A 23,605-nucleotide genomic window follows, 5' to 3' on the forward strand; every position below is an offset into this window, starting at 1 on the left:
GTGCCCCTCCGCAGGAGCCCCGGCAGCCCGCGTACCCCCAGGCGCCCTACGGACCCTGCCACTACGAGATGAAGCAGTTCCTGGAATGCGCCACCAGCCAGAGCGACCTGACCTTGTGCGAGGGCTTCAACGAGGCCCTGAAGCAGTGCAAATACAGCAATGGTGAGAGACTGCGCTCGCCCCGCAGCTGGGGCTGGGCAGTGGGTGAGCTGCTGCTAGGGGGTATCTGAGAGGGGCTGTAAAACCAGTCTCTTGGGAGGAGGGGGTCTGCTGCCCTTCAGGGCATTAAATGAGAAGCCATTGCTGCCTCAAGTGCCTTTCCTGTCCTCTGGAATGCCACTGGGAACCGGAAATGGCAGAGAAACGGTCCTGATCCTATCTCAGTGAAGATGAGGATGCTTCAGACACCCTGTGATTCTTCCMTTGCTGCTCTGGGAAACCTGCTGCTTTCTCCTAGTTTCCTAGTTCCCGCTTCATCTGTTAAAAGCAGATTCAGTGTATTATGATTGGATTTAAAAACTTAGGCAAGAGCTTTTATTGAACTCCAGCTGCTGGTACTTGCACCTAGTGTTGAATTTGTGTTTTTTTCCTCCCCTGTAGGTGTTTCTTCTCTCCTGTGAAGACTCCCCCCTCCTGTAGGGGAAACGAGCCTGGTATAGAGCCCGGCTGGCTGCGGGGAGTAGAGGAAGGACAGACGGCTGGGTTATGATGTGCAGGGAACAGAGTGACCAAATAGTCTTCTAGTGGCAACTCACTTCTAGACTAGTAAGGAAGGAAGAACAGTTGGACCTATGAGATGTTGGTGTTTGTATCTCTTGCAGAGAAAGAGGAAATAAAGGAGACTATTTGAAGCTGTAACTTGTGCATTTCCTTTATTTATCCTCAAGCTACAGTTAAGCCACGGAAATGGTAAATGTATCAACTCCGCTTACGGGACAGGGGACAACTTCATTTCTCCTGCAAGCAGGAGGTGCAGCCTAACAAGGACTCTGCCTTTGACTTGAGGAAAGCAAATCCACCACCAAGCTGAGGCTTGACAGGCCACACTGTGCTTGTGGTGGGGCCTGAACAGAGGTCATCTGAGATGAGTCCTGCTGTATTTTGAGTGACTTGGATTCTTTTTCTATCAGTATCTCCTTCCTGAAGAGCTGCATTCTGAGCCAGGAGCTAAGAAAATGACCTGTCTGGTTGCATGGCTTAGGGATTGACCTTATTTAAAGTCTGAACAGGTTATGCAATATTCTCAAGGTCACTATGATCAGGCAAAGTTCTTAGCTGGTTACTCACTGCAGTTGTAGCACAGTCTCATCCAGTACTGCCCGCAGACTCCTCTAGCAGGAGACTTGGGTCTACACAGTGGTGTGTAAGATACTAGTTGAAATAGAACTACTGAGACTTGAGCTTGAGTTTCAGTAGCACAGCAGTGAATTTCAGATCCTTAACTGGATTTCCATGGCAGATTTAAATCTTTTAAACAGACAACATGTAGCTGCTGAGGATATGGGACTAGTTCCCTGCCTCTTGCCTTGGTTTGTGAGGAAGTCCAGATTTAGATGCTTAGAGTTGGCAGCAGATACTGGAGGCTGCTGATGAAATTCCTGCTCCCTCTAAATGTCAGGATTCAAATTCTTTGTGGTAATTATGTCTTGAATGGTGCCTAGCCTTGTCTGGGTGCCCTGTGCTCTCCTGAGAGACAACTGGGGGGAAGCAGGTGCCAGATACAGCTAGGCTGCCTCTGTGAACAGGGTAGCTACCATAATGCAGTATTTCCAACTTACTCCCTTTAAGAAATAATGGTTGGACTGATGTTTGYGTGGGCTGATCTGAGTGGGGAAAAAAACTGTCAAGAGTGTGCGTAGTAACTGCTTTGTGTCCTCTGACCAGTGTGGGTTAAGTTCTGAGCAATGCCCCTTCTGAATTTGCGGGGCTGCTGGATGTAGCTTGAACAGCTTTACCTGATGAATGCAGAGGGCGGTGAGCCTCTGGAAGGGCTCTGTCCTTGTGTGACAGTGTTTGAGGCAGGAATGTCTGATCTGATGATGCTTGATCCATGTTTTTCTTTCAGCTGCCATGGTTTGAAAGGAGGTGCAGGTCCTTGTAACACAGGAGCACAAATCACACTGCTGAAACAAATGATTCCTTGGAACAGGCGGCAGACCGCAGCTGCTGCCTGTGCCTGGCTGCGGTGCAGCTTCGGGTGAGGAAGTGTGAATGTGCAAGAGGAGTGGGAGATGCTAGAAAGAACAAAGTTAAATAGCAGAGGGTTCTTGCTCTGCTGGGGGACTGCTGAGGCTAGTTCTGTGCAACAGCGATGAAACCTGCTGTAGTCACTGCAGCTGTGAGCAGCAACAGGCCTTGCTCCCACCAGGCCTGTACTTCATCTTGGGGTGGCCTTTAGCTCTGAGCTCTTCTTGCGCTGTGGGGTTGGCCTGGGCCTGGCTGGGGTGCTGGTGAGGGACTGAGCCCTCCTCTGCGTGGGGCCCCTCCTCCACTGCTCTCTCAGCTGGGGGCTTGCTGACAGCTTCTGCAGCAGATCTGTGGAGCAATCCCAGAAAACCTCTGTTAGATAACTGCCTTCAGTGAGTCATTTGCTGCTTGGCATGTTGAGTGAGGCTATGCCACTTCTATGGCTTCAGCCTAGCAGGTGGAGTTCAGAATTTCCTGATCTCCTTGGTTCTTCCCTCCCTGTTTGTGCCAGGAAAATGTCTGCTCTTTACTTCTGATCCCTCTGTGCTGTGGGGCTAGTGCTGTACTCTACTAGAGCCTGGGGTGTGGGGAGGTTGGCAGTACGAGCTGACTGTTGTGCTGCCTGGGAGATGCTCTTCTGGAAAGAGGCAGAAAGAAGCCAGAGATGCTTCTCTTGCTTCCTGGGTTCACCTGTTACACACAGCAGTAACCATTCCTCTTGGGCAAAGTCCCATAAAAGTTTCTCCAAGCAGTCTGATACTGTGTTGTGAGGGGGCACTGGGAAATCCAGAGARTGACCTTCCCTTGGACTGCGCACAGGGGTTGTGGCAGGGAGGAGACCTGAGCCTGCACCTGCCAGCCCCTCTGCGGAGGTGAGTTGGTGCCTGGCTCTTACCTGCGAGGTCAGGGTAGTGCTTCCCCAGGTTCTCCAGTAAGGGTTCATAGCAGGTGGCTTCAGTGCTTTCTTCTCCTACCAGCGGGATGGGAGAATTGGGTTAATCTCTCTCCTGGCAGAAAACTGAAGTAAAGATGTGTAATTGGGCAGGTGGCTCTGCTCATGAAAGGCTCCCCCTTCCCCACAGGTGCTACCTCAGACTGCAGGACACAACACTGTAATGTGCAGCTCTAGCTTTTCGTGTGAGCTGATTCCTGCCTTCTCCAAGCTACTGTGCCATGTCTAAATGATTGCTGAATAGAGCCCCTCTCCAAGCTGCATCTGCTTCTAGCTGGTGACAGGGTTTCCCTGGTGTGTGGGACAGTTGCTTGAAATGCTGTGTGAAGCTTCACACTCAGAGCAGACCCTTCCCGGCACAGAGGGTGAGCTGTGCCATCTGGCTGAGGAACTTACGGATGATTCTGATGAGGATGTAGCGCTGCCTTTCTTGCAGGTATTTACTGGCAAATTCAGATGCAGGATTTTCTACTTTGCTCAGGTTCATCAGGGCCCCTGATTCATCCAGGAGATCAATGTTGTCTAAAAGGAGAGAGGAGAGGTGATGTTTCCATGTGCCTCTGCATGGCCAATGTCAACCTGTGGGGTTTAGAGGACTTTTCCGTGGAGTTATGCAGGGAAGAGGTTGCTGAGGTCTGGAGGTGAGGAGGTTTGCCTCCCCTTCCTCTGCAGTTTGCCACGAGCCCTTTGTCACCCTCTGCTGTGCCCCTCTTAGAGGGAGARTGTCTGGCTCTCAGTTGAAGGCTGCTCATGAACACACAGTACCTTCTGGTCTGCAATGACACTTCCTCTCCAGGTGGGCCATGAGGATGAGGACCCGGCACTGCAGGTTCACCAGCTCTTGGCAGTTGGCTGTAGACATGAAAAAGAGACCTCAGATGGGAGAAGACTGCAGTCACCCCGGATGCTGGGGACCCACAACCATCACAGCTCAGCCTGGCTCAGGCACAAAAGGGGACTGGGAATGGTCACCACTGGCCTGGGCAGTGAGGGCAGGACCCCTGCCTGCCTGTCAGCTGATTTTGAGCTACAGTATCGCAGGCCACATGCTCTGGTGCTTGGTGCTGGGAATGTTCTGTGTCAGGAGCTGGGCTGGGCCTCTGAGTGGGGTGTGAATTGCTCTGCTTCATAAAGTGCCACTGTCCTTTCACTTAGCTTCATCAAATGGAGGAAGCAGGAAAATCCGTGAGCTGCAGCCCCTGACGTTGCCTTGCCATCAACTTGTCCAGGTCACGTGCGGAAGGAGTGGAGATCTGGGCTGAGTCACTGTGGGATGTGGGCCATGAACTCTCACCAAGTTTGGCATGACTGAGAAATTCCCTGGGCTGATGAACATCAGATCCAGCTCAAATAGCAGAGGGAGCAAAGGCTCCCATGTGTGTCTGGCAGCTCCCACAGCAAGTCCTCGGGGTCACGCAGAGACTATTGGCCAACGGTGGACAAGGCCAGGACAGCACCTTCCCACTAGCCTGGGTCTGCTCGTTCTCCCTGCAGGCTATTTGCTCTCTGAAGCAAAGTGCCGGGATCTGAGCGAAGGGAGCCCGTGGCAGGGAGCCAAGGAGCTCTGAGTGCTGCCCTGCGTGCCTCTCTTTCTGGCTGTGTCTAGACAGGCAAAACCCCCTCCAGTGTTTCTTGCCAAGGCACTGCCCAGAGCACGAGGTTGGAGATGTGCAGCAAGGACAGCCTGTGAGTAGCTCTGCTGTAGCACAGCCCGATCACCCACCACCCACCGGTGTTTGCCTCAGGCCTGTCTCCCGGCTGGTAACAGCTCTGCTGGGGCAGGTTTTCTGACTTGCTGTGCGAGAGTTAAAGATAATTTAACAGATGAGGCAAGGGAAGCTGCTACAGCCCAGCAGGGTTCTCCTGCTCTAAGCTCTGGTCCCAAACCACTAGGCACAGCTGTGCACTGAACTGCCTTGTCTCCCCTGCCGGGCCACCACCTGGTGATGAGACAGTCCAAGAGACCCACCCTCCCTGAAAGCCGACTCAAAGCCAGAGCTTTTCCCACCTACCTCCGTATCTCACCGTAGCGAACATAGCGCTTCTCGGCACACCTCTTCCCAGAGCCGCTGTCCTCCCCCTGGGGCTGGGGTTGGGGCTGTGTTTGCCCCTTGCGCGGGGAGCAGTCCTGCAGGCCTGTGGGAATGACAAAATGCCCAACGTGGGTAGTCCTGGCGGCGCTCAGGGGAGGGGCTGCGTTTCCAACCAACACTCTGGGTTTCAGCAGCCAGATTTCCCAGCAACGGGGAGCCGCTCTGGCGGATTTCCGAGTTCTGCAGCCAGGGAGAGGAGAGGGGAGAGCAGAAGCTGTGCGAGCAGAACGGGCCGCTTGGGAAGGCTGCCCAGCCTGTGTTGTCCTGGACTCTGGATTTCAGTCTTTTCTGAGACTTGTGTTTCCTGTCCCGTGTTTGCTCCGCAGCCTGTCTGGGCTTTGGTGGTGCCTGACTGTGCCCATCCTGCTCCCTGCTGAATCCAGCATGGCCAGACCAGCAGCAGGGGCAGCTGCAGTCTCCTGAGATGGGCAGATACCAACAGCAAAGTCTTCCCTCAGGACAGCTTTGCCCTGGTTTGATGGGGATAGTTATGGGCTAGGATAAAACCTGCTTTACCTGGGTGAGCTGCTTCTGTTAACTAAGCACATCTAGCACCGCGTGGCAGAGGAATAATGCTGGCAGAAGAGGGTGAGCACTGGGCTGCGTTCRTAGCTGCTCTTGCATTTTGTGTAGCCAGTTGCTTTTTTGCACCCGCAGGCCGCCAGAGCKGTCTGCACTGCTTGTGCAGCACCCGCATCTTCCGCTTAGCGCCTGAATATTGATGTCCTGTAGCATCGTCCTCTTTTCCTGCCAAGAGCTGAGATCAAATCACTGCCTGAGGCCAGCCAACAGATGCAGAGCACCTAACGGACTGGAGCAGGTGACAAAGCTGGCACCCAAGGAGTGACCTGCGGGGACCCAGGGCGCTGCTGAATACTCAGTGCTCCTGGGCCCGTGGACAACTTCCCTGTCATCGCATCTCACGCAAACATCATCCCTCCCTGCATGGGGAAAGGGCTCTGCAGCCGTGCAGGATGCGGCAGAGCCCACGTGGGGCCCTCGGCCCACAGCACGTGCAGGCAGAGCTGTGCCTGTGTCCCCACTCCTATTACTTCTCCCTCGAGCAAGTGTGAAACCTCAGAGCAAGGTGCCAACTCTCACCAGCCTCTCTRGCGCTGGAGCCAGCGGGGCTGCAGCTCTCACTGCGGAGGATGTCCTAAAATCAGCTTGTTCTTTTGCGACCTCGGTTTCCTGACTGAGTGTCTCTGAGGCCGGTGGGTTCATGCTCTGCAGGTGTGAACAAAAGGTGCAACAAATGGTTGTATTTGGCTTATGTGGGGGGATGTTTTCCTCTTTCCAGGTCATAGAARGTTGTTCCAAAGATCTCTGGATCCTGCATGCATGCTGAGAGGCAACCACAGAGAGGCAGGCGGTTTGGATCCTTCCAGGCCACGTTCTGAGCCTTCAGCGTGGGTTATAAGCCAGGATTTGGTATTTCTGGTCTCCAGAAGCTGATGCAGAGCCCAAAGGAGGGCACGAGAGTCTGGTGAGCTGAACAAGGCCATGAGAAAGCATATTCCTGTGGTAAAAAGGCTTCTTGTGAAAAGCAGGAAATTGGCCACTTAGCCCCAGCCTTGATGTCCCCTCTCTGCCATCTGTCTGGGACGCTCAGCTTCATCTGTGGGGCGGCTTGCCTCTGGCTCCTGCCCCAGSGGAAGATGGCTACAGAAGCAGGCTAGCAGAGGAGCACTGCGGTGAGGTATGGTGGCGGATGTGTTGCGGAGACCGTGGCTGTGCTATGGAGATGTGGGGCCTCTTTGGCATCAACCCAGTGGCTGCTGTGTGCAGAGGAGCCTTGGAGAGCAGCTCCCATGGGTGCCAGTCTGTGACATGGTGCCCAGGGATGGCAGCCTGCTGATATAAAACTTGCATTCTCTCTGAAGCTTTTGCCACCACCAAAAGGCCTGATTTCTTACGGCTGTTGCAGGACCATTTCCTTCACAGCACTGATGCTCTGAACAGGGTTGCAGTTTGAAGCTGTCCCCGGGGAGGTGGTTGCCAGGTGAAGGAGGAGGCATTTGTGCTTTGTTTTGCCCCTGATTTGCAGCAAATTCAGTTCCAGGAATGAGCATATAGAAAGAAGATCTAAGAGAGGAATGAAGAGGGAGGCAGATTTGTCTGCCTGGGAAAATGGAGCTGAATTCTCTTTCCTTCGGGCAGAAGCAGAGACCTGGGCTCTGCCTGATGGCTCTCCACATCCCTGCTGCAGCCTTGGGGTTGGTGGGCTCCTTATCACCACGACTGGCTTTGGCTGCTCACTCCCAATCCCTGGGAAATCCTCTGAATCTGAGCCTGGTGCAGAATCCCCTAATTTCTGGAGATGCCAAGTCATGGTGCCAACAGAGACAGTGGATTTAAGGCACATGAAACTTCCCTCTCTCCACCAAACCACAGCATGTTGCAGAAGAAGAAATTACCTGTCTCTCTGCTCACAGATGCCTGCCACCGAGATTCCCTCTCCGTCACAGGTGCCAGCTACACCCTCTCACAGATTACTCCATCAAATCACAACTAACTAAACCCAAAACAATTCTTGCCAACATATTTCTATTTGCTCTAAGACAAGAGAATGGCTTATGGGCCTGAAAGCTTTTCTTTTGCATCTAGATAGATGCCCTTTGTTGGGCAAATGAAGGCCAGGGCTGGTGCCTACCTGCCTGGCCATGCCTGCAGTGAGCGGCGCTGACTTTATGCTTGCACAGAGGATGTGGCCTAGGGCAGTTCCCAATTGCGCTGGTAGAAAAACAGATCTTGATAACCTGTGTCTGACGCTGCTGAGTTAAAGTTTCTAAAGGCGGGTTTAGGGGGTAGGTGCACGGTGCTCGGTTTCTGGGTCTCTGAGGAGCGACCGGGGAAGCAGCGAGCTCGACGTGCATGCRTGGCCCCTGCGTCGCCCCCTTGGCACTGTACAGGTGAGGAGACCGTGGCCACCCGGGGGCTCACACCTTGCTGGGTCCCCGCTGCGTGCATCGTGGGGCAGGGGCACGGGCCCTCGACGCCAGCCCCAGATGCTGCGTTGGGGCTGCCAAGAGCGCTGACGACAGCCCGTTGTGACCCCCGCTGCTGTTGCTGCCTCCCCTTGTTGGCATCCCCCACGGCCTCAGGGTGAGCTGGGGCCCTCAGCCCTGCCAGAGGAGGACACCCCGTCGGGGGATGTTTGCCAAGCACTCTCTTCTGCAGCCTTGCATTCCCCCTCCCTGAGGGACCCACGCTGGGGTTACAGGGCTGCCGGGCACCTGTGCTGAAGGCTAGCCTGTGGGGCCGGGCTATCACTAGAGCCCTTTCGCAGGTTGTTTCTGCTTACGTGGTTTGCAGGTGGTGCTTCTGCAGGAGGCGAGAAACCCAGCGCTGCAAGAGGCTCGTGTGCAGCCTGCCTTCTCTCAAGTCGGCTGCAGACGCCAGCAGCGACCAGACAGGCTGGAGAGGGCCGAGCAACACGCCGGGGCTGAGCATGACTCTCCTCCTCTCCAATGCTGTGTTCATGCTCCTGCTGCCACTGGCTTTTCCTCAAGGTAAGCCCTTGTGCCACAGCCTTTTGGGAGGGCGGAGGTAGTGGGCACCCACCCCACCTTGGGTGGCTGGCACAGCCACGGGAAGAGGGGACGTTGCCCAGAGACCTGGCTGTGGGTAGTACTCAGCATCACCCTTGTCCTGGCAGGGCCACCAGCCATGAGTTTCCCCTGCGCAATGGCCAAACCACCCCCGTGGCTGATGGAGCCTGGGCTGAGGGCTGGTCTCTKTTCATCAGGTCTGGGTTTCTTGTTGACGTCCACTGAGACGTGTTGAAAACAGTGTTCTCCAGGGCTAGCCTACACCATTTGCTCACCGAGTTGTACTCTGCCTCTTCAGAGGTTGCTGGAACAAAGAGGGAAACAGAAAACAGTTCCTGGCGGTTTTTGCAAAAGTATTTAGATGCTGAACTAGTGAAGGAAATATCAGCTAAGCAGCTCTAGATGTTGTCTAAGCAGTATAAGGTGCTTGAGTACATTCATTTGTTTATCAAGATCAAGTGTGCTGATAGCCAACAGTAGAAGTAAGTTAAGAAAGTCTCAAGATCATTTAGCGTTTGCTGGTGTGAAACTTACCCTGCCATGTTCCCCTTACAGCTTTTATATAATGAAACTGCGCAGGGCTGCTTGCTGTCCAGAGAGCACACACAGCATCGAGTAAAAAGCTGCTCTTGGCAGTGTTGTGTGCTGCGATTCTGGTTGGGGACACAAAGACTACAATAATTAGGGAATCCCRTGGTGTGTTAGGGAGAGGCAGGCACATGAATGAGCCCCAAGACTTTCTTAGGCTCTCTCTGGAGCTAGAGAGAAATATAGGGCTGAGGCACTTACTGGGGAGTTTGGTGAGGGCTTCTGTGTGCCCTGTGATCCCCCAAAGTAATGAATTTAATCAGAGCRTTGGGTCAGCCTCTCACTAGGACAACGTTTACTCTATACTCAACGTCTGGAGCCAGCACAGTAGTGTGGACTTATGCAGGTGTGGCCCTTCCTTGCCTGGGAGCAGAGTTTAGGTCTGAGAAAGTATCTGACTAACTCTCACTTTTGGTTTTGGGTTCAGAGGCTCTCAGATGTCATGAGAGCAAAGTGATGCTCGTGACTGAGGGGGAGCCCATCTCGATTGCGTGTGCTTTCCACGAGCACTGTGGCACTGAAGATATCTTCTATGAGATCATCTGGAGCTATGAGGAGGAGTCGAGAAGGATCCTGCAGTTTAGGATGACTCCTCCCAAGAATACCTCCATGGTGTTATGCAAAGAAGGTCACTTTGGGGGTGAGCTGGATTTTGGAAGGTGCATGAGCTTTCTCAACATCTCACAAGTGCTTATAAATGACACTGGCCGCTATCTCTGCTACATGAAAGTAGGGCACAGCAGTCCAAGGACAGAGGTGACGCACCTGCTCGTTAGAGGTGAGTTTGGCTCTGTTTCCTCTGTTCTGTTGTTTCTCTCCCTCCAACAGTTCACCTCCCTGAGACACCTTAGTTCTCCCTCTCACAGAATGAAAAATCTAAGATTTGAGTCTGGTTGGGACCGACCTGAAAATCTTTCCCAGTGTACCCAGGTGCTGTTCTCCTGTAGGTAGCTGGCCTCCCCAGGAATGCCGGCGGAGCTGCAAGGGGCCGGGCTGTGCCGCCTCCCGCAAAGCCAAGCAGCTCTGCCTCCAGCAGTCCTGGCACACAGTGTCTCACCTCTTTTAACTGCCTCCAAAGACGGACATGCCACTGTCTCCCTTGAGAATCATTTCCCTGCACAGCTGACCTCCCCATGAAGAAGGTCTTCCTAATGTCTACCGTGACTCTCCCTTGCATCAGTTTCTGCTCATGTTTAATAGCTGATAGGCTCCTTCAGCATTTTGCATGGGATATGTTCGCTTTTAACATTTTGGCTGTTTTTCAGAGAGCCTAACAGTCAGATTCTAAGCCTTTGGGAAGCATTAGCCTTGTCGGAGTGACYTCAGTGGACAAGGACCTGCTGACCTGCTCCTGTGCTGGGAAAGGGAGGAAAATATGCATTTTAGCACTCGGATGAGGCACTGTTATTGCCATATAGAGCCTTGCTTTACATGTCTGACACTGCACCTCTGCAATTCTTGCTCACTTGCAGTGCAGCATGCAAAATTGTCTTTAGCACTGAATTGCATCCATTTTTTATTTTATTATGTAATTGTGTTGTATTATGTTATTTCATAAATTTTCTTCAGAATCGTATTTTCTTTTGAACTTTCCCTCTTGTCTTTTTTTTCATTTTCTATAAATTAGTGTGTATGTGTGTGTGTGTGTGTGTGTATATATATATATATATACACACACACACATCTATATAGTCTGTATAACATTTATTGCCATTAGCTTTCTGAAAGGTAGTCAGAAAGAGAAGAAAAATRCAATGGTCACTGGTGGCCATACATTGTTTACAGCATAATAAAGTAAATCTTCTGCTCTTTATGCTTTAGCTTTCCCCAAAGCTGAAGTCAGCTTGGAAAGTCTAGCTGTGAGTTTTTCAACCGCAGAAACGTGTACYCGTCTCCAGAGCAGTTGGTGATCCCAGTGTCATGACAGCTGGTGACTGTGTGGAGAAGCAGTGGTTGCACACAAGTGTAATTTCTGTGGCAGGGGGTTGAGATTTTCTGACAAAAGTGCCCTGGGTCTCTTGTTTTGTTTTGTAAGCAGCAGATAAGCTTCGCTAGGCCGGTAAAGTGTAGGTCAAAGCCTTCACTGCAGCCCCCACAGCAAACGAGTTACTCACCAGGCTCTTCGTAGACCTGAGGCCATGGTCTGCTCTTTAGCACATTGCCCTGGCATTTWGCAGGGATCTGTTGCTCTTATGCCAGAGGATGATGGTGGTTCAGAAGCAGAAGTGCAGGAATGATGTGAAACACAAAGCATCTGGTTAGGGCAGCAGTGGAGCTGAGCCGATTTCCACATGTGTCACCCCAGGATATATCTACTAGCTTGCGATGCCACAGAAACTCTTGTGGCTCTGTGCTTTGCCTGTGACTGGCAGTCTGCCAGCGTCAAAGCAGCTCCTTCATGGCCAGCTCCACAAAGCACTYTTCTTTGCAGGTCAGCAAACCAGTGCAGCCTCTAAGGGCCTCCACAGCTCTGCACCTCGAGGCAGTGAAGTCAGCTTGGACTGTGATTTCACCACCAACATGACCAGCAACTTCACAGAGGTCTTCTGGCTGCATGAGCGAGAGGAGACCCCACCCCAACTCATTGCGTGGCACCACAAGTCCAACTGCCCAGAGGGGAACAGCAGTGGGAGTCGCTTCCAGAGCTCCTTAGATCTGGAAAATCACCGGAGCCATCTCACCATTTCAGGGCTGCAGGACAGTGACAGCGGCTGGTACCAATGCGAGAGACTTGGGGAGTTTTCTGGCAGGCAGAGAGGGAGGGGAACCAACCTCACTGTGAAGGGTGAGCATGTTTACAGGGGGTGTGGGCTTGTGCATGAAATCCTTCTGTCTTGGTCTTTACATTTTACACTTAATCCATGGCCTGGACCTACCTAGGGCTTGATGTCACRGTGAATGTGTCACTTCTCATCTAGGACTTACACTTAAAATGTGTGGGATGACTCATGCTCACCGTGCCACCACCTTGCAGCATGTGGGGTGCGTGGGTAGGTGGCAGCTGGAGTTGTGGCTACAGCATGCTATAACCAGCACAGGCTCAGCGCTGGCTGCACAGTAAGCTGCTGCTGTGCTGCAATGGCGGGGCTTTGCAGGGCCAGACATGGTCAAGGAAAGACCCACARATAAATTAAAACAACTACAAAACCACAGAATGTCATCTGTGACGAGCCACAGCTTCTGTGACTGTTGCTGCAGATGGTTATCTGTAAGAGGTGTTGATTGATGGTGATGTGGTCCTTTAAGAAAMAGATTTTCATCTAAGCCTGATGATGATATGGATGCATTTAATTTTGTGTGCAAAAATGTCTTTCATGCAGTGTGACCCATAACAAAACCCAGCAGAGCTGTTCTAAGGAAATCCTGACTGCATTTGGTGCCTGGCCAATCAATACAGAATGTGGTTAATTGAAATTATGCAGTCATTTGGGCTTGCTCTGACTCATCTGGGGAATATATAATTTGATGCTGTGTCCCAGATGATTTGTTGCCAGAAAGATGTGATTCGTATTTTGAAAGAAATTCTTAAAGATTGGCCCTTTGCTCTCCTTTCCAGGCTCCCTGACTGTGCTGCTGGTGGCTTTGGGGAGTGCTGGGTTTGTTCTGGCTGCCTTCTGCCTGTGCCTTCTGCGTAAGTAATATTGGACAATTGCCCAGCTGTCATAGAATCATAGAATCAGTAAGGTTGGCAGGGACCTCTGGAGATCATCTAGTCCAACCCCCCTGCTCAGCAGGGTCACCTAGAGCATGTTAGACAGAGTTGCATCCRGCTGGGCCTTGAATATCTCCAGAGAAGGAGACTCCACAACCCCTCATCACAGCAGTGTCTCTAGCTGTCTTCTGCGTGTCTATGAGGACATTTGCCCTTCGGCAAYGTGGCTGGGGCATGGTGCTTTGCCTTGTGCTGTCCCTCTGCTGACACCTCACTGCATGGTGTGCTCTTGGTCAGGAGTGGGCCCCAGGGACAGCTGTGGGGCATCACGTGGCCATAGCTCGTGTGAGTGGCACTGCAGTCAGGCTGCTGCTCTCCCCTGGTGTCACCTGCAGGAGTGAGGAGTGCAGCAGGTTGCGGATTCCTCCATTTCCTGGCAAAATGCCATTCAGTAGTCAGTGTGAYGTGGAGTTCAGCCAAAGGAAACACCTTTGGGATGGCAAGGAGGTGTGGGGCAAGCCATTGCAATCATTGGAAAAAGCTGCCAGRAAAAATTCTGCTTGTAGAAATGAGCCCCTGCTCTGCGAATAGAAACACCACACTCGAACTTGGCCATGCTCTACTGCCACAGGTTGCTCCGACAGAGCTCTACGTCCCCTCTGCTCCATGTTTGACAGGCATTGTGCATGTGTGAGGAGCCCAGACACCTCGCCAGAAACGCCCGGTCCCTTCTCTGGGCCCACTGAGGAGTGCGCRAGGGAGCCTGCAGGCAGGGAAGCCACCTACGCCAACCTTAGCAGCGAGTACAGCGTAAGCACGGGCCCTGTGCTGTGGCCAGAGCAGAGGAGCAGGTTAAGCAGGGCTGGGCTGCTGCTTGTCCCCTCCTTGCATGTGAATGAGCGGAGATGGGCTAACGTGTCCTGGCCTTGGCTATGCTGGTATGGGCGAGGGAAGAGCTGCAGACCCCCAGCTGCAGCAGGGCAGGTGCTGGTACCCCCAGCAGTGGGAGGCTGTGGCTGCCCTCCAGCCCTGTGAGCGGGATGACCAGCAGCAGTGGGCCCCCGCGGCTCTTGCTCTGCTGTGGCGTAACCAAGGTCACTCTTTGTTTGCAGCTCATCACTTTCCCTGGAAGGAGCTACAGTGCTGGGGGCCAAGGACAAAGGTGACATCCCAGGAGGGACAAGGAGCTGTGCTGTGTGTCCTCTGCTCATGGCGATGCAGATGGATTCCCTTCCAAGGTCCCTAGAGAAACCTCCTCTTTTTTGACTGCTGTTTCCTGTGTTTAGCAGGTGTATCAATTAAAGCCATTTGAGGACAGGCTGTATGAGTGTAAATGCAGGCTCTGTTGTGCTGGCTGCTCTGACTTTGCGTGGAGCTGGCTCTTGGTTGTTCTGTCACCTTGTCTTGCTCAGACCAACCTCTGCATTGCTCTGCAGCTGGTGGCATCCCCCAGGCACAGCTGCATCCTTCTCTCATGAAGGAAAGCCCCTCAGCCTTGCCAGGTGGAGCAAGGCCTGCGTAGGGGGCTTTCCTGTCCCAGAATCAGGAGCACATGCAGGCAGAGGTGTGCTGTCTCTGTCCATCTTGCTTCCCTGTTAAGAAAGCACAAAACTGTGAGGCAGAAAGCAACGCACTGATTTTCACTGGCCTTGCCAGGGCTGGGGTCTCCTGGGCGGCTGCTGGTGCTGCAGCACTTGGTTCCCCCAGGTGCAGCTGACATGTGGGCACGTGGGAGAAGTGAAGGTCTTCCAAAACCAACTTGCACTGTCATGACCTTGGTTTCCTTGATCAAACCACTCTGCGGTCCCACTGAGATGGTTGTGACGGTCTTCTGTAAGATATTTTTGCTGAGTTTGTACATGTAGGTTTGTGTGAAGGGCCCTCAATTTCCTTTCCCACTCAGAGCTCCTCTTCTGTGCTGGATAAAGCAGAGTGCCACAGGCAGCCAGGCAGCCTCCATGCCCCAGCAGATGAGCTCACTGCTCTCAGATAGCAGGGTGTTTTGGGACAGCCCATACCTCAGTTGTTACGTATTTCTATTCCTTGTGGGCTGCATCCAGAAGGCCCCTGCCTTGAATGGGCTTTGTAGCCAGCCTCACCGGTCTGTGCTGMCCACTGTATGCTTAACAAGTCACACACGTCAGGGTTGCCTAGATGCCTTGGGTGGTCCCAGCAGAACATCATGCAGGCACCCAGATGCCAGGGCTGGCTCTTCTCTGCAGTGTTGTCCCTCCTTGCTTGGCCCGCAAGCACATCACAAGCTCCAGCAGAGGAAAGACAGCAAATTCTTTCCTGACCCACAGTAAGGCTGCAGCGCTACAACCCGCTCCTGGCTCTAACCTGGCTCCTGCTGCATTGTTGGCTTCTGGGATGACTTTTGTAAAGAACTGGGCAAGGCACTGGTGTCAGCAGGGCCATTGTCCTGCAAGGGCAGGCTGAGGCTAGCAAGGCTACTCCAGTGGCTAGTGTCCAACACTTGCCTTCCCAAGAGATGAGAGGTGCCTGGTGCATCTGACCAGCCTCCACAGGCACCCTACCACGTCCCTGGTGCCAAGGCAGCCGGGCACCCCTGCCATCCTGCCTGCAGCCCCTCTGAGCCCTTCCCTTGCCGTTAGGAGCCTGAGTGATCCCCTCGTGATTGCAAGCAGCCCCCAAATCAAGGCTGCAGGCTGCTGCAGGGCATGCCATGTCTTGTCTTGTGCTTTCAGAGGTACCTAAGGGGCTGCTCCTTGCACAGGTGGGAAGAGGAAGCTGGGATTTACTGCATGTGCAGGGATTATGTGTGACGCACATATAGTCCATGTCTCCCTGGCAGACGTATGACAGTCCTTGCCATCCTCACATACTCTAGCAGCTCCCAAAACCCAGTTGTACAAGATGCTGTACAGTAGCATCAGGTCTAACTAGCACCTCTTAACCTCCCAGTGCTGCATGTACGTGCCCTGGTCAGTGACATTTGCATTACAGCTGCTCTGATTAGCCACTGTCACTGCCTTTTGGTCTCTCTGTTCCCAGGGGAGGCTACGTCACAGTAAATTGGGCAAGGTTGCGTGGGGAGAAGTGCTTTTGTTAAATCAACTGTTAAAGAATGTGAAAAAAATAGATGAGCCATTGGGCACATGAGCCCTTGTTCAGCGCACTGCAGCAGAGCAAGTGCCCCACTTGTTGCATCTCATCCTCCGGCAACACCAGTGCTTCTTCTTCAGGAGCTGCCTATGCTGGGGTGGTCTAACCAGGCACGGCCCTGTCTTGGGTGAAGGATAGAGCACACGGCTTTGTTTCCCCTGAAACCCAGAGCATGCATGGGGACAGCTGTGTCAGGGACCACATGCAAACATCTTTGGTGGCTTTGAGGCCACATGTGGCAATGGCACCCTGGATCAGTAACAGGCACTGTGGAGAAGGAAAGGGCTGTTTCTGAATGCGAATGGGGCAGCATCAGCAGGGGCTGAGCCTGCCTGTGGAGGGCAGGAGGTATCAGCTGAGTACAGACCCTGCAGCGTGGCCGAGCCCTGCTGTGAGGGACCAGCACGTGCTCATGGCTTCAGGATGCAGGGATGTACCGAGAGGATGCATAGCTTGGAGGGAGGTCAGCACTCAACCTTGGACGGCTGCATAATGTGGTGTCTCTGAGCTGTTCTAGGAGACAGCAATGGCGTGTTACATGCAGAAGGGCCTTTACGGTCTGTGAATCTGACAGCCTTTTGCTTTAACGGTCTGCTTCTTTCTGCACAAGGCACCAGCTGCACTGCGGCACATCTCCCTGCAGTTCATCCCTTGGGAACTGCCTTCTGCAGGCAGATCTGGCAGGGACTCCCATGTCTTTGCCATTTTTGAGATGGCTATAGCAAACAGGCAGCGCTCCCAGTGCTGTTTGCARCTCCTGGCCTGAGCCTGGGCCTAGGTCACAGGGCTGGTCTTACCACAGTGGTGGAGCTGCATAGAGAAGGGACCAGTAACTTGTCTTATGTTGCTTCTCCAATGAGACAGCTGCCTAGGGGAACTCTGGCACCTTCTGGCTTTCATGGTTCCTGGCCAGCTGCAGAGCACCTTTGCAGCGATCCATGTTGCTGAGGAAGGGGGTTTGCTCTACAGCCCTCACAAGGCAGCATTTTTCAGCACAGAGGGAACAAAGCCTCTCCTGACACCTTGGCTGCTTCTCCTGCTTTGCAAAGGCAGGTGTTGAAACGCAGGGATGCCCAGCTGGCTGCATTGCAAGAGTAGGTGTCTGAATCAATGTTTCTGAGGGAATCTTGCTGCCTTCAGCCTCCCTGGTGCTCTCACATGACCCTGCCAGCCTGCTCCTACCACAGGGCAAGTCTCAGCTTTTTGGTGTGGGGCAGCTAAGGCTCCTGACTTTCTGGTCCCTTTACTGTACAGCTGGTGGCAGAGGGACTGAGGCAAAACCACTAAGTTTAAGACCACAGGAAAACCTTTCTTCTCACCTCATCAGAGAAGAGATGGGTCAGTAGTGCTCCCACACTGTATCCTGGGGGCGCTGGGCAGAGGGTGGTGGGGCAGGCTGTGTGTGCAGCGAGACACCTAGAGGAAATGGTCCAGCCTGCGGTGAAGGTGGGTGCTGGGCTGCAATGCTTGGTTCGCACCCCACTGACTCAAGCCCACTCCCTGAAGCCCAACTGCAGCAGGGTGACACAGGGAGCRAGAGTCCCTGGTGTCATTTACATACCCCTTGCTGTGCGCCGGCAGCACAGCAGTTCGGGTCTGCACAACACTGCAGCCTGTCTCCAAAACAGCATCTCTTCCTCTGCTTCTCTCTCTGACTCCTGCCATGGCCCTGGTCTTCATGGTCCTGCTCCTGGCAGGGATKGTGGTGACGGGTAAGACCAGAGTGGTTGAGCTAGCTGCTGTCTAAGGGAAGCACTGTCGGGTGGCAGGCTGGATTGAGCCAGACTTGGGGATGCTGGGCTGAGCGGTGTGGTTTGCTCGGGGCTGCATGATCAGCAGGATGAAGCATGGATTCATGGGCAGGTGGGTGGGTGACTCTGGTGGGCAGCAGGATGTTTTGGGGCAGGGGAGGTGTGTGTTTGGGGGGCTCAGCCAGTCAGTAATTGCATCCTTGGTTTGTGCAGCTTCCAGGGCTCAGCCTGTGCTGACCCAGCCAGCTGCTGTGTTAGTGCTGCCAGGGCAGACCGCTCGGCTGTCCTGCACCCTGAACCCCCAGTACAATATCAGCAAGTTCGGCATCTCCTGGTACCAGCAGCGCCCAGGACACTCTCTGAGGTATCTGCTCTATTACAACTCGGAGTGGGACAAGCATAAGCCCTCTGAGATTCCCGATCGCTTCTCTGCTACTAAAGACCCTGTCAGCAACGCCTGTATCCTTATTATTGAGGCTGTCCAGGACGAAGACAATGGCAACTATTACTGTGCACTGTCGCGCTCCATCAGCTGGCTGTAGAAATGGGGAACCAGAGCCTTCTGCCCTTCTCTTGTGACCCCCCAGGCTGAGCCCTTCACAGGCTGAACGGGCAGCCATAGAAGGAATGGAAAAAGAGCCTCTGACATGCTTGAGTGAGCCCAGCAGCACCGTGCCCGTTGTGCTCATAGGCTGTGAGGTATAGCAACATCCTCTTCAACCCAAGATCCCCTGTGGAGCATTAAGCAACACTGACGTAGTGTGAGAGACCTGTCAGTCCTCAGCCCAGGCATGCACGGGAACGGAGATGTCCTTCTCATGGTGGACAGGTGGAGAGCTGTTGCAGGCTTCTACAGCACTTGGCACAACGGAGCCTTGATCATGGCTTGGGCTTCTCCACAGTTTGGCCCTGCTGATAATAAAGGTTAATCCTCAGCCACACAGCTGGTGTCATGCATGTGGAGTCAAGAAGAACCTTTCAGGCATTGCTCTCTGTATTTGCGGGGCTGCTGTGGTGCTGTGGTACTCTGGTGCTGAGTTATGAGTGACAAAGCAAAGGCGCTACATTGTTGAATTTGGTGGGGGATCTCCCAGGCCCTGCTCAGCTATGGTTTCTGCAGCTCCATTGCCCATCTCAGGCCCTGGCAGAGTTGGTGTTCACTGGAGGGCTGGAGAGATCTTCCACAGATACCCACCTGCAATGCCCTGTGGACTGGCAGTCTGCAGCACAGTGCTGTTCCCATATGGGGAAGTGAGACAAAATCCCCCAGCCTGGCCTCATGGTCCCACAGGGTCTGATATAACCATAATTCAGAGGGAGCCATGGCCAGGAAATGGCCATGAGGACATGGCAGGGCCAGTTGCCCCAGGCACAGCGCTGGGGAGTCGGTGTGAGACTGTGCTGGAGGGGCCACGTGGGGAAGGGCCTGTGGCTGAGGCCACTGTAATGCTGTGCAAGGGAAGCACTCTGATGAAAACTTCCCCACAGGGGCCATAGGAGGCTGGGAAGCCCCTGCTTGTCTGCTCAGTCCAGGGCCCCATGCAGGAGAGTGCTGAGGCTGGTACAGCTGCCTGTGCCGGCAGAGCTGAGGCACTGGGAGCTCCAATGGGACATCTTTGTGTTGGCCCCAGTGGCCTTCCATGGGCCAAGGCGGCTGATGGAYCCTGAGAGACCTCATCCACAGTGAGGGCCTAGGATGGCACCTGGGAGCTGAAGGGTGCTGGGCTACAGGTGAGGAATGGGGTGGGATCTGTGTCTTTGTACCTTGTGCTGCCCCGACTATGTTTCTGTGCTGGCTTGATCCCCACCCCCTTGCATGCAGGGCAGGTCACTTCTTGGGGTGGACTTTAGGGGAAAGAAGATGGGGCAGATTTGCATGGAAGGGCCGTGACTTGGGCAAGTGGGGGTTTAAAAGGGTGTTGGGAGTCTGCAGCACAGCCCCATGAGCGAGGGACCCTCTCTTTGCAGTGCTTGACCATGGCTCAGGTGGGGAATCTCAGACACTGAGTACATGGACATCTGGTGAAATGTGCTGGATCCCTTCTGGTCCTGCTGGATGGACGATCCTTTCTGTGCTGCATTGGCCTTTTCCCAGGCAGTGGTGAGCCAGGAGCCCTCAGTATTGGTGATCCCCAGTGGGATTGTCACTCTGTTCTGCAGCCTGAGCATGGGGGCCACCACTTCCAACAACTAACCCACTGGTTCCAGCAGAAAGATACCTCTGCCCCTCCAAGGATCATCTATATCAGTAGCAGACCCCCAAGGAGCCCTGCATGGATCTCGGGAAGCATGGCCATGCTGACCACCTCCAGTGCACAGGAGGATGGGGCTGATGATCACCGTGGGTGGTATGAACTTGTGGGCTTGTAGTGCACAGCACGCTGACGGGGCATACAGGGAAGTGAGGTGARAACTTTCCTGTGCTCTGGGCAAGCCCTGCGGGGCCCTGTGGAGCAGTAGCGCCGTGTCCTTTCCCAGTGCCGATGTTCCCCAAGACTTTCTCCCTCTGGCCCATTGGGGTTTCCAGCCGGAGGTGCCTTTGTGCAGCCTCCATTCAGCAGCGTGAGCTGGGGAGTTGCAGTTTGGTGGCCCCTGTCACCCTGTGACACTGTTCAGCCGTGCCTAATGTGTCTTCACTCCCYCCCTTGTGGGCTCAAGCCAGCAGGGCCCTGCAGCAAGCAGCTGGAACAGGCGGTTGCCAAGGACACGCAGGATGGAGGTGGCTGTGTTTGTCGCAGGGCTGGAGCTGCTATGGCACCCCAAGGCCTGCTGGTGCCCAAACGCTGCCCCRCGCCCTCGATGCCTCCTCACAGCCCCCAGAGCATCCCCCCACAGCTCCTGTGCAGAAAAGGATGTGCTTGATCTCGAGGAGATCTCCGGGCCGTTAAATGGACGYTCTCACACAGAAAAATAACGTCTTTACGCATAAAAGTCTCGTGCATTTCACGAAAACCCGGCGAGAAAAAGAAAAGGCGCGAAACGCTCCCGACACCGCGGCCGCGGCCGAGCGCGAGAACAGCAACGGCCGCTGCACCGTACTGCGCATGCCCAGCGTCGCGGGGCGCGCGAGCCGCGGCGGCCGTCACGTGSGGCGCTAGCGGCGCTGCGATTGGCTCGGGCCGGAGTATTAAAAAAGCACGGCAGCGCTTCCTGGTCACCTCAGCGGGCGTCGGGGCGCGAGCGGGGCCGCGCGGCGAGGCGGGATGGTGAGCGGCGGCCGGGGGCTGCGTGTGGGGAGGCTGCGCGGCCCCTCCCTTCCTCCCCCCCCCCCCCCCCCCCCCTTTGCTGGGGCGGCCTGGGGCGGTTTGCGGCTGAGAGCGTCTGTGCCGTTCTGTCGAAGTAATCTGGCTTAACGTTCCCTTTTTCTTCCTGCCCTGCGCGAAGTTGGTGTTAGTACTAGGGGACTTGCACATCCCGCACCGATGCAGCGGTCTGCCGGTGAAGTTCAAGAAGCTGCTGGTTCCAGGAAAGATTCAGCACATCCTGTGTACGGGAAACCTCTGCACTAAGGAGAGCTACGACTACCTCCGGACTCTGGCTGCGGATATTCATGTTGTTAGGGGGGACGCTGAGGTAAAATGCTCAGTGCTGTGGATTCCTGTCTGTCACGTTTCATACTGTGGTTGTGTTGATGGAACATGGAGTGTCCTTCACTGTTAGCAATTCCTAAACTGTAAATCATGGGCATGGGGAGTAACATGAGCGATCCTAATGATACTCCAAATGTTCATATGAATTCCAGTGACACTGGGGATACTGAACTCAAGCCTAAGTTTACTCAGGACTGAAGCAAGTCTGTCAGGATTCCTCAGCTTGCTTTTTGGTGACAGGAATTGGACTCATGTGTTTACTTGTTGTAGGGTAGTTTTAAAGCTGCTAGACTCTGTGAGCTTCCAGTCTGGTGCAAAATCCCAGTTCTTTGCAGTATAGTTGCTCTTGCTGGGGTATGGTGCATCCAGTGTCTCATATGTTCTGAAGGAGAAACTGTGTGCTAGAATGGGGCAAATGAATTCATTTGTGTGCAATGTATAAACCTGAGCCTTACAGATGAGGGAGTTCTGGTGTATGTATAACTGTGCTTGTCTTATTCTCAGAGTCTGAATTATCCTGAGGAGACGGTTGTAACTGTTGGGCAGTTCAGAATTGGGTTGATTCACGGCCATCAAGTTATTCCCTGGGGTGATGTTGCCAGCCTGGCTTTGCTACAGAGGCAGCTGGATGTGGACATTCTCATCTCGGGACACACGCACAAATTTGAAGCCTTTGAACATGAAAACAAATTCTATATCAACCCAGGATCAGCAACAGGCGCCTACAATGCTTTAGAGATGTGAGTGAAATGGATCTAGGAAACTTGTAACTGTCCAGTGTGGCAAGAACCCATGCCCTTACCTTACATCTCCATGTTTATCCCCTAGTGTCCAGCCACCGCCATGTTTCACAGCTCTCATGAACAGCTGTGTCATGTAGGAGGCCAGCTCTTCACAGATCAAGAAATGTGGCTACTTGTGGTGAAAAGGCTTTGTTTAGCTCAAGTGTTAGATACAACCACCCGGCAATAGTATGTTAGGTGCCCCTTTCTGAGCCTTTAGAGGGCTGAGTTGCAACAGCTTCCTAAATGGAGTTTGGGTCCTGATATTTACCCCACAGCTAAATGCTAATGCTCTCTAGAAGCTAGATTTTGAGGCATTAGCAGCTGAAGTGTCTGGCCCTAATGTGGGTGCTGGCCTTGAGGGCTCTTCTAGACTAGCTTCAAATCTCTTTGAGATGCTGTTGTCACTGTCTTTGAAGTCCAATGATTTCCCTTTTGCTGCAGCACTTTCCAGTCAAATATTTTAGCCTGAAAATGCATTCTTAGGAAGAAGCATAAGCTACAAAAGTTTGACAAATTATCTTTTCTTTCCAGAAAAAACATTCCTTCCTTTGTACTGATGGATATCCAGGCATCCACGGTTGTGACTTATGTATATCAACTAATTGAGGAGGAGGTGAAAGTAGAAAGAATCGAGTTCATGAAGTCCTGAAGCATATCTGCGTGCACTTACAACTTCTCACCCCTTCTCCTTGTTTCTCTTCCTACTTCTGTCTAACCAGAGGGAGGCCACGAGGGGGGGCTGCAGCAGCACCTTGCACTGTAACTTGGGCACGATGCTGCCGCTGCTGCTTGTGCCAGGTTTGGCCCTGGCTCCCGAGCATGCCTTGAAGCGCGGGGAGCTGCTGAGGAGCAGCAAAGCACTCATGGGAAATGCTGCGTGTCTCAGAAGGTGCTGCTGCTTTGCTGGCCTCAAGGTGTCACAGGTGGTGGTAGCTTGGGATTGGAGTTCTCATGTAAAGCTGTACCGGAATAAATCCCTCTCATGCTGCATCTGGATCCTTTGCATTAGGTTTCTTGGGAAGAGAAGCGGGGCTGGGATCCAACGTGCCTCAGGCCTGCAGCTGTTCAGGCAACCCTGAGCGCTCCCCTGCCTGAAAAGGGCCCTGACGGGCAGAGGCAGATCTGGGCACAGCAGCACAGAAAGCTCCGGGTGCCACATGGTGCTGTGGAGCTGAGCACACTGGGCATCTGCCCTCCTGCCGCAGCCCGGAGCGGGAGCCGGCCGAGGCCTGCGTGCGTGCCCCTGCGTGCCGCTGCCAAGCGAGGGTGGGCAGGGGGCGGCTGTGCCACTGCAGCGGTGCTGGGCCGTAGCCATGGCAGATGCCTGAGC

At 53.7% G+C, this 23,605-nt stretch overlaps 4 protein-coding genes across 7 annotated transcripts; 3 read left to right on the forward strand and 1 right to left on the reverse strand.

The window, feature by feature from the left end:
- Positions 1–2,023: 2,023 nt before the first annotated feature.
- On the forward strand, positions 2,024–14,345 carry LOC146595404 (uncharacterized). 4 transcript variants are annotated; one of them, XM_085305840.1, is made up of 7 exons: positions 2,024–2,197; positions 8,548–8,744; positions 9,799–10,149; positions 11,803–12,156; positions 12,928–13,002; positions 13,655–13,833; positions 14,136–14,345. In XM_085305840.1, exons 1-7 carry the CDS (start codon positions 2,025–2,027, stop codon positions 14,187–14,189), a joined length of 1,383 nt encoding a protein of 460 aa, XP_085161966.1. In that variant the 5' UTR covers position 2,024; the 3' UTR covers positions 14,190–14,345. The 4 variants fall into 4 exon arrangements, with proteins under 4 accessions (XP_085161966.1, XP_085161967.1, XP_085161969.1 ...); XM_085305844.1 differs by lacking the exon at positions 2,024–2,197 and adding an exon at positions 5,624–7,700; XM_085305841.1 differs by lacking the exon at positions 13,655–13,833.
- On the reverse strand, positions 2,378–5,291 carry CUNH22orf15 (chromosome unknown C22orf15 homolog). Its single transcript, XM_085305845.1, has 5 exons — positions 5,152–5,291; positions 3,905–3,991; positions 3,536–3,661; positions 3,083–3,157; positions 2,378–2,535 (listed from the first exon to the last, which is right to left on the reverse strand). The coding sequence occupies exons 1-5, from the start codon at positions 5,174–5,176 to the stop codon at positions 2,378–2,380; spliced, it is 471 nt and encodes a 156-aa protein (XP_085161971.1). The 5' UTR covers positions 5,177–5,291.
- Positions 14,346–17,697: 3,352 nt separating the features above from the next.
- On the forward strand, positions 17,698–18,690 carry VPREB3 (V-set pre-B cell surrogate light chain 3). Its single transcript, XM_085305865.1, has 2 exons — positions 17,698–17,861; positions 18,114–18,690. The coding sequence occupies exons 1-2, from the start codon at positions 17,813–17,815 to the stop codon at positions 18,440–18,442; spliced, it is 378 nt and encodes a 125-aa protein (XP_085161991.1). The 5' UTR covers positions 17,698–17,812; the 3' UTR covers positions 18,443–18,690.
- Positions 18,691–21,052: 2,362 nt separating this feature from the next.
- On the forward strand, positions 21,053–23,265 carry LOC146595407 (vacuolar protein sorting-associated protein 29-like). Its single transcript, XM_085305867.1, has 4 exons — positions 21,053–21,106; positions 21,285–21,473; positions 21,995–22,230; positions 22,807–23,265. Exons 1-4 carry the CDS (start codon positions 21,104–21,106, stop codon positions 22,922–22,924), a joined length of 546 nt encoding a protein of 181 aa, XP_085161993.1. The 5' UTR covers positions 21,053–21,103; the 3' UTR covers positions 22,925–23,265.
- Positions 23,266–23,605: the final 340 nt, after the last annotated feature.

This window comes from Rhea americana, unplaced genomic scaffold (assembly GCF_003343005.1).
Source record: "Rhea americana isolate MKP2758 unplaced genomic scaffold, rheAme1 scaffold_227, whole genome shotgun sequence".
Lineage (NCBI taxonomy): Eukaryota > Metazoa > Chordata > Aves > Rheiformes > Rheidae > Rhea > Rhea americana.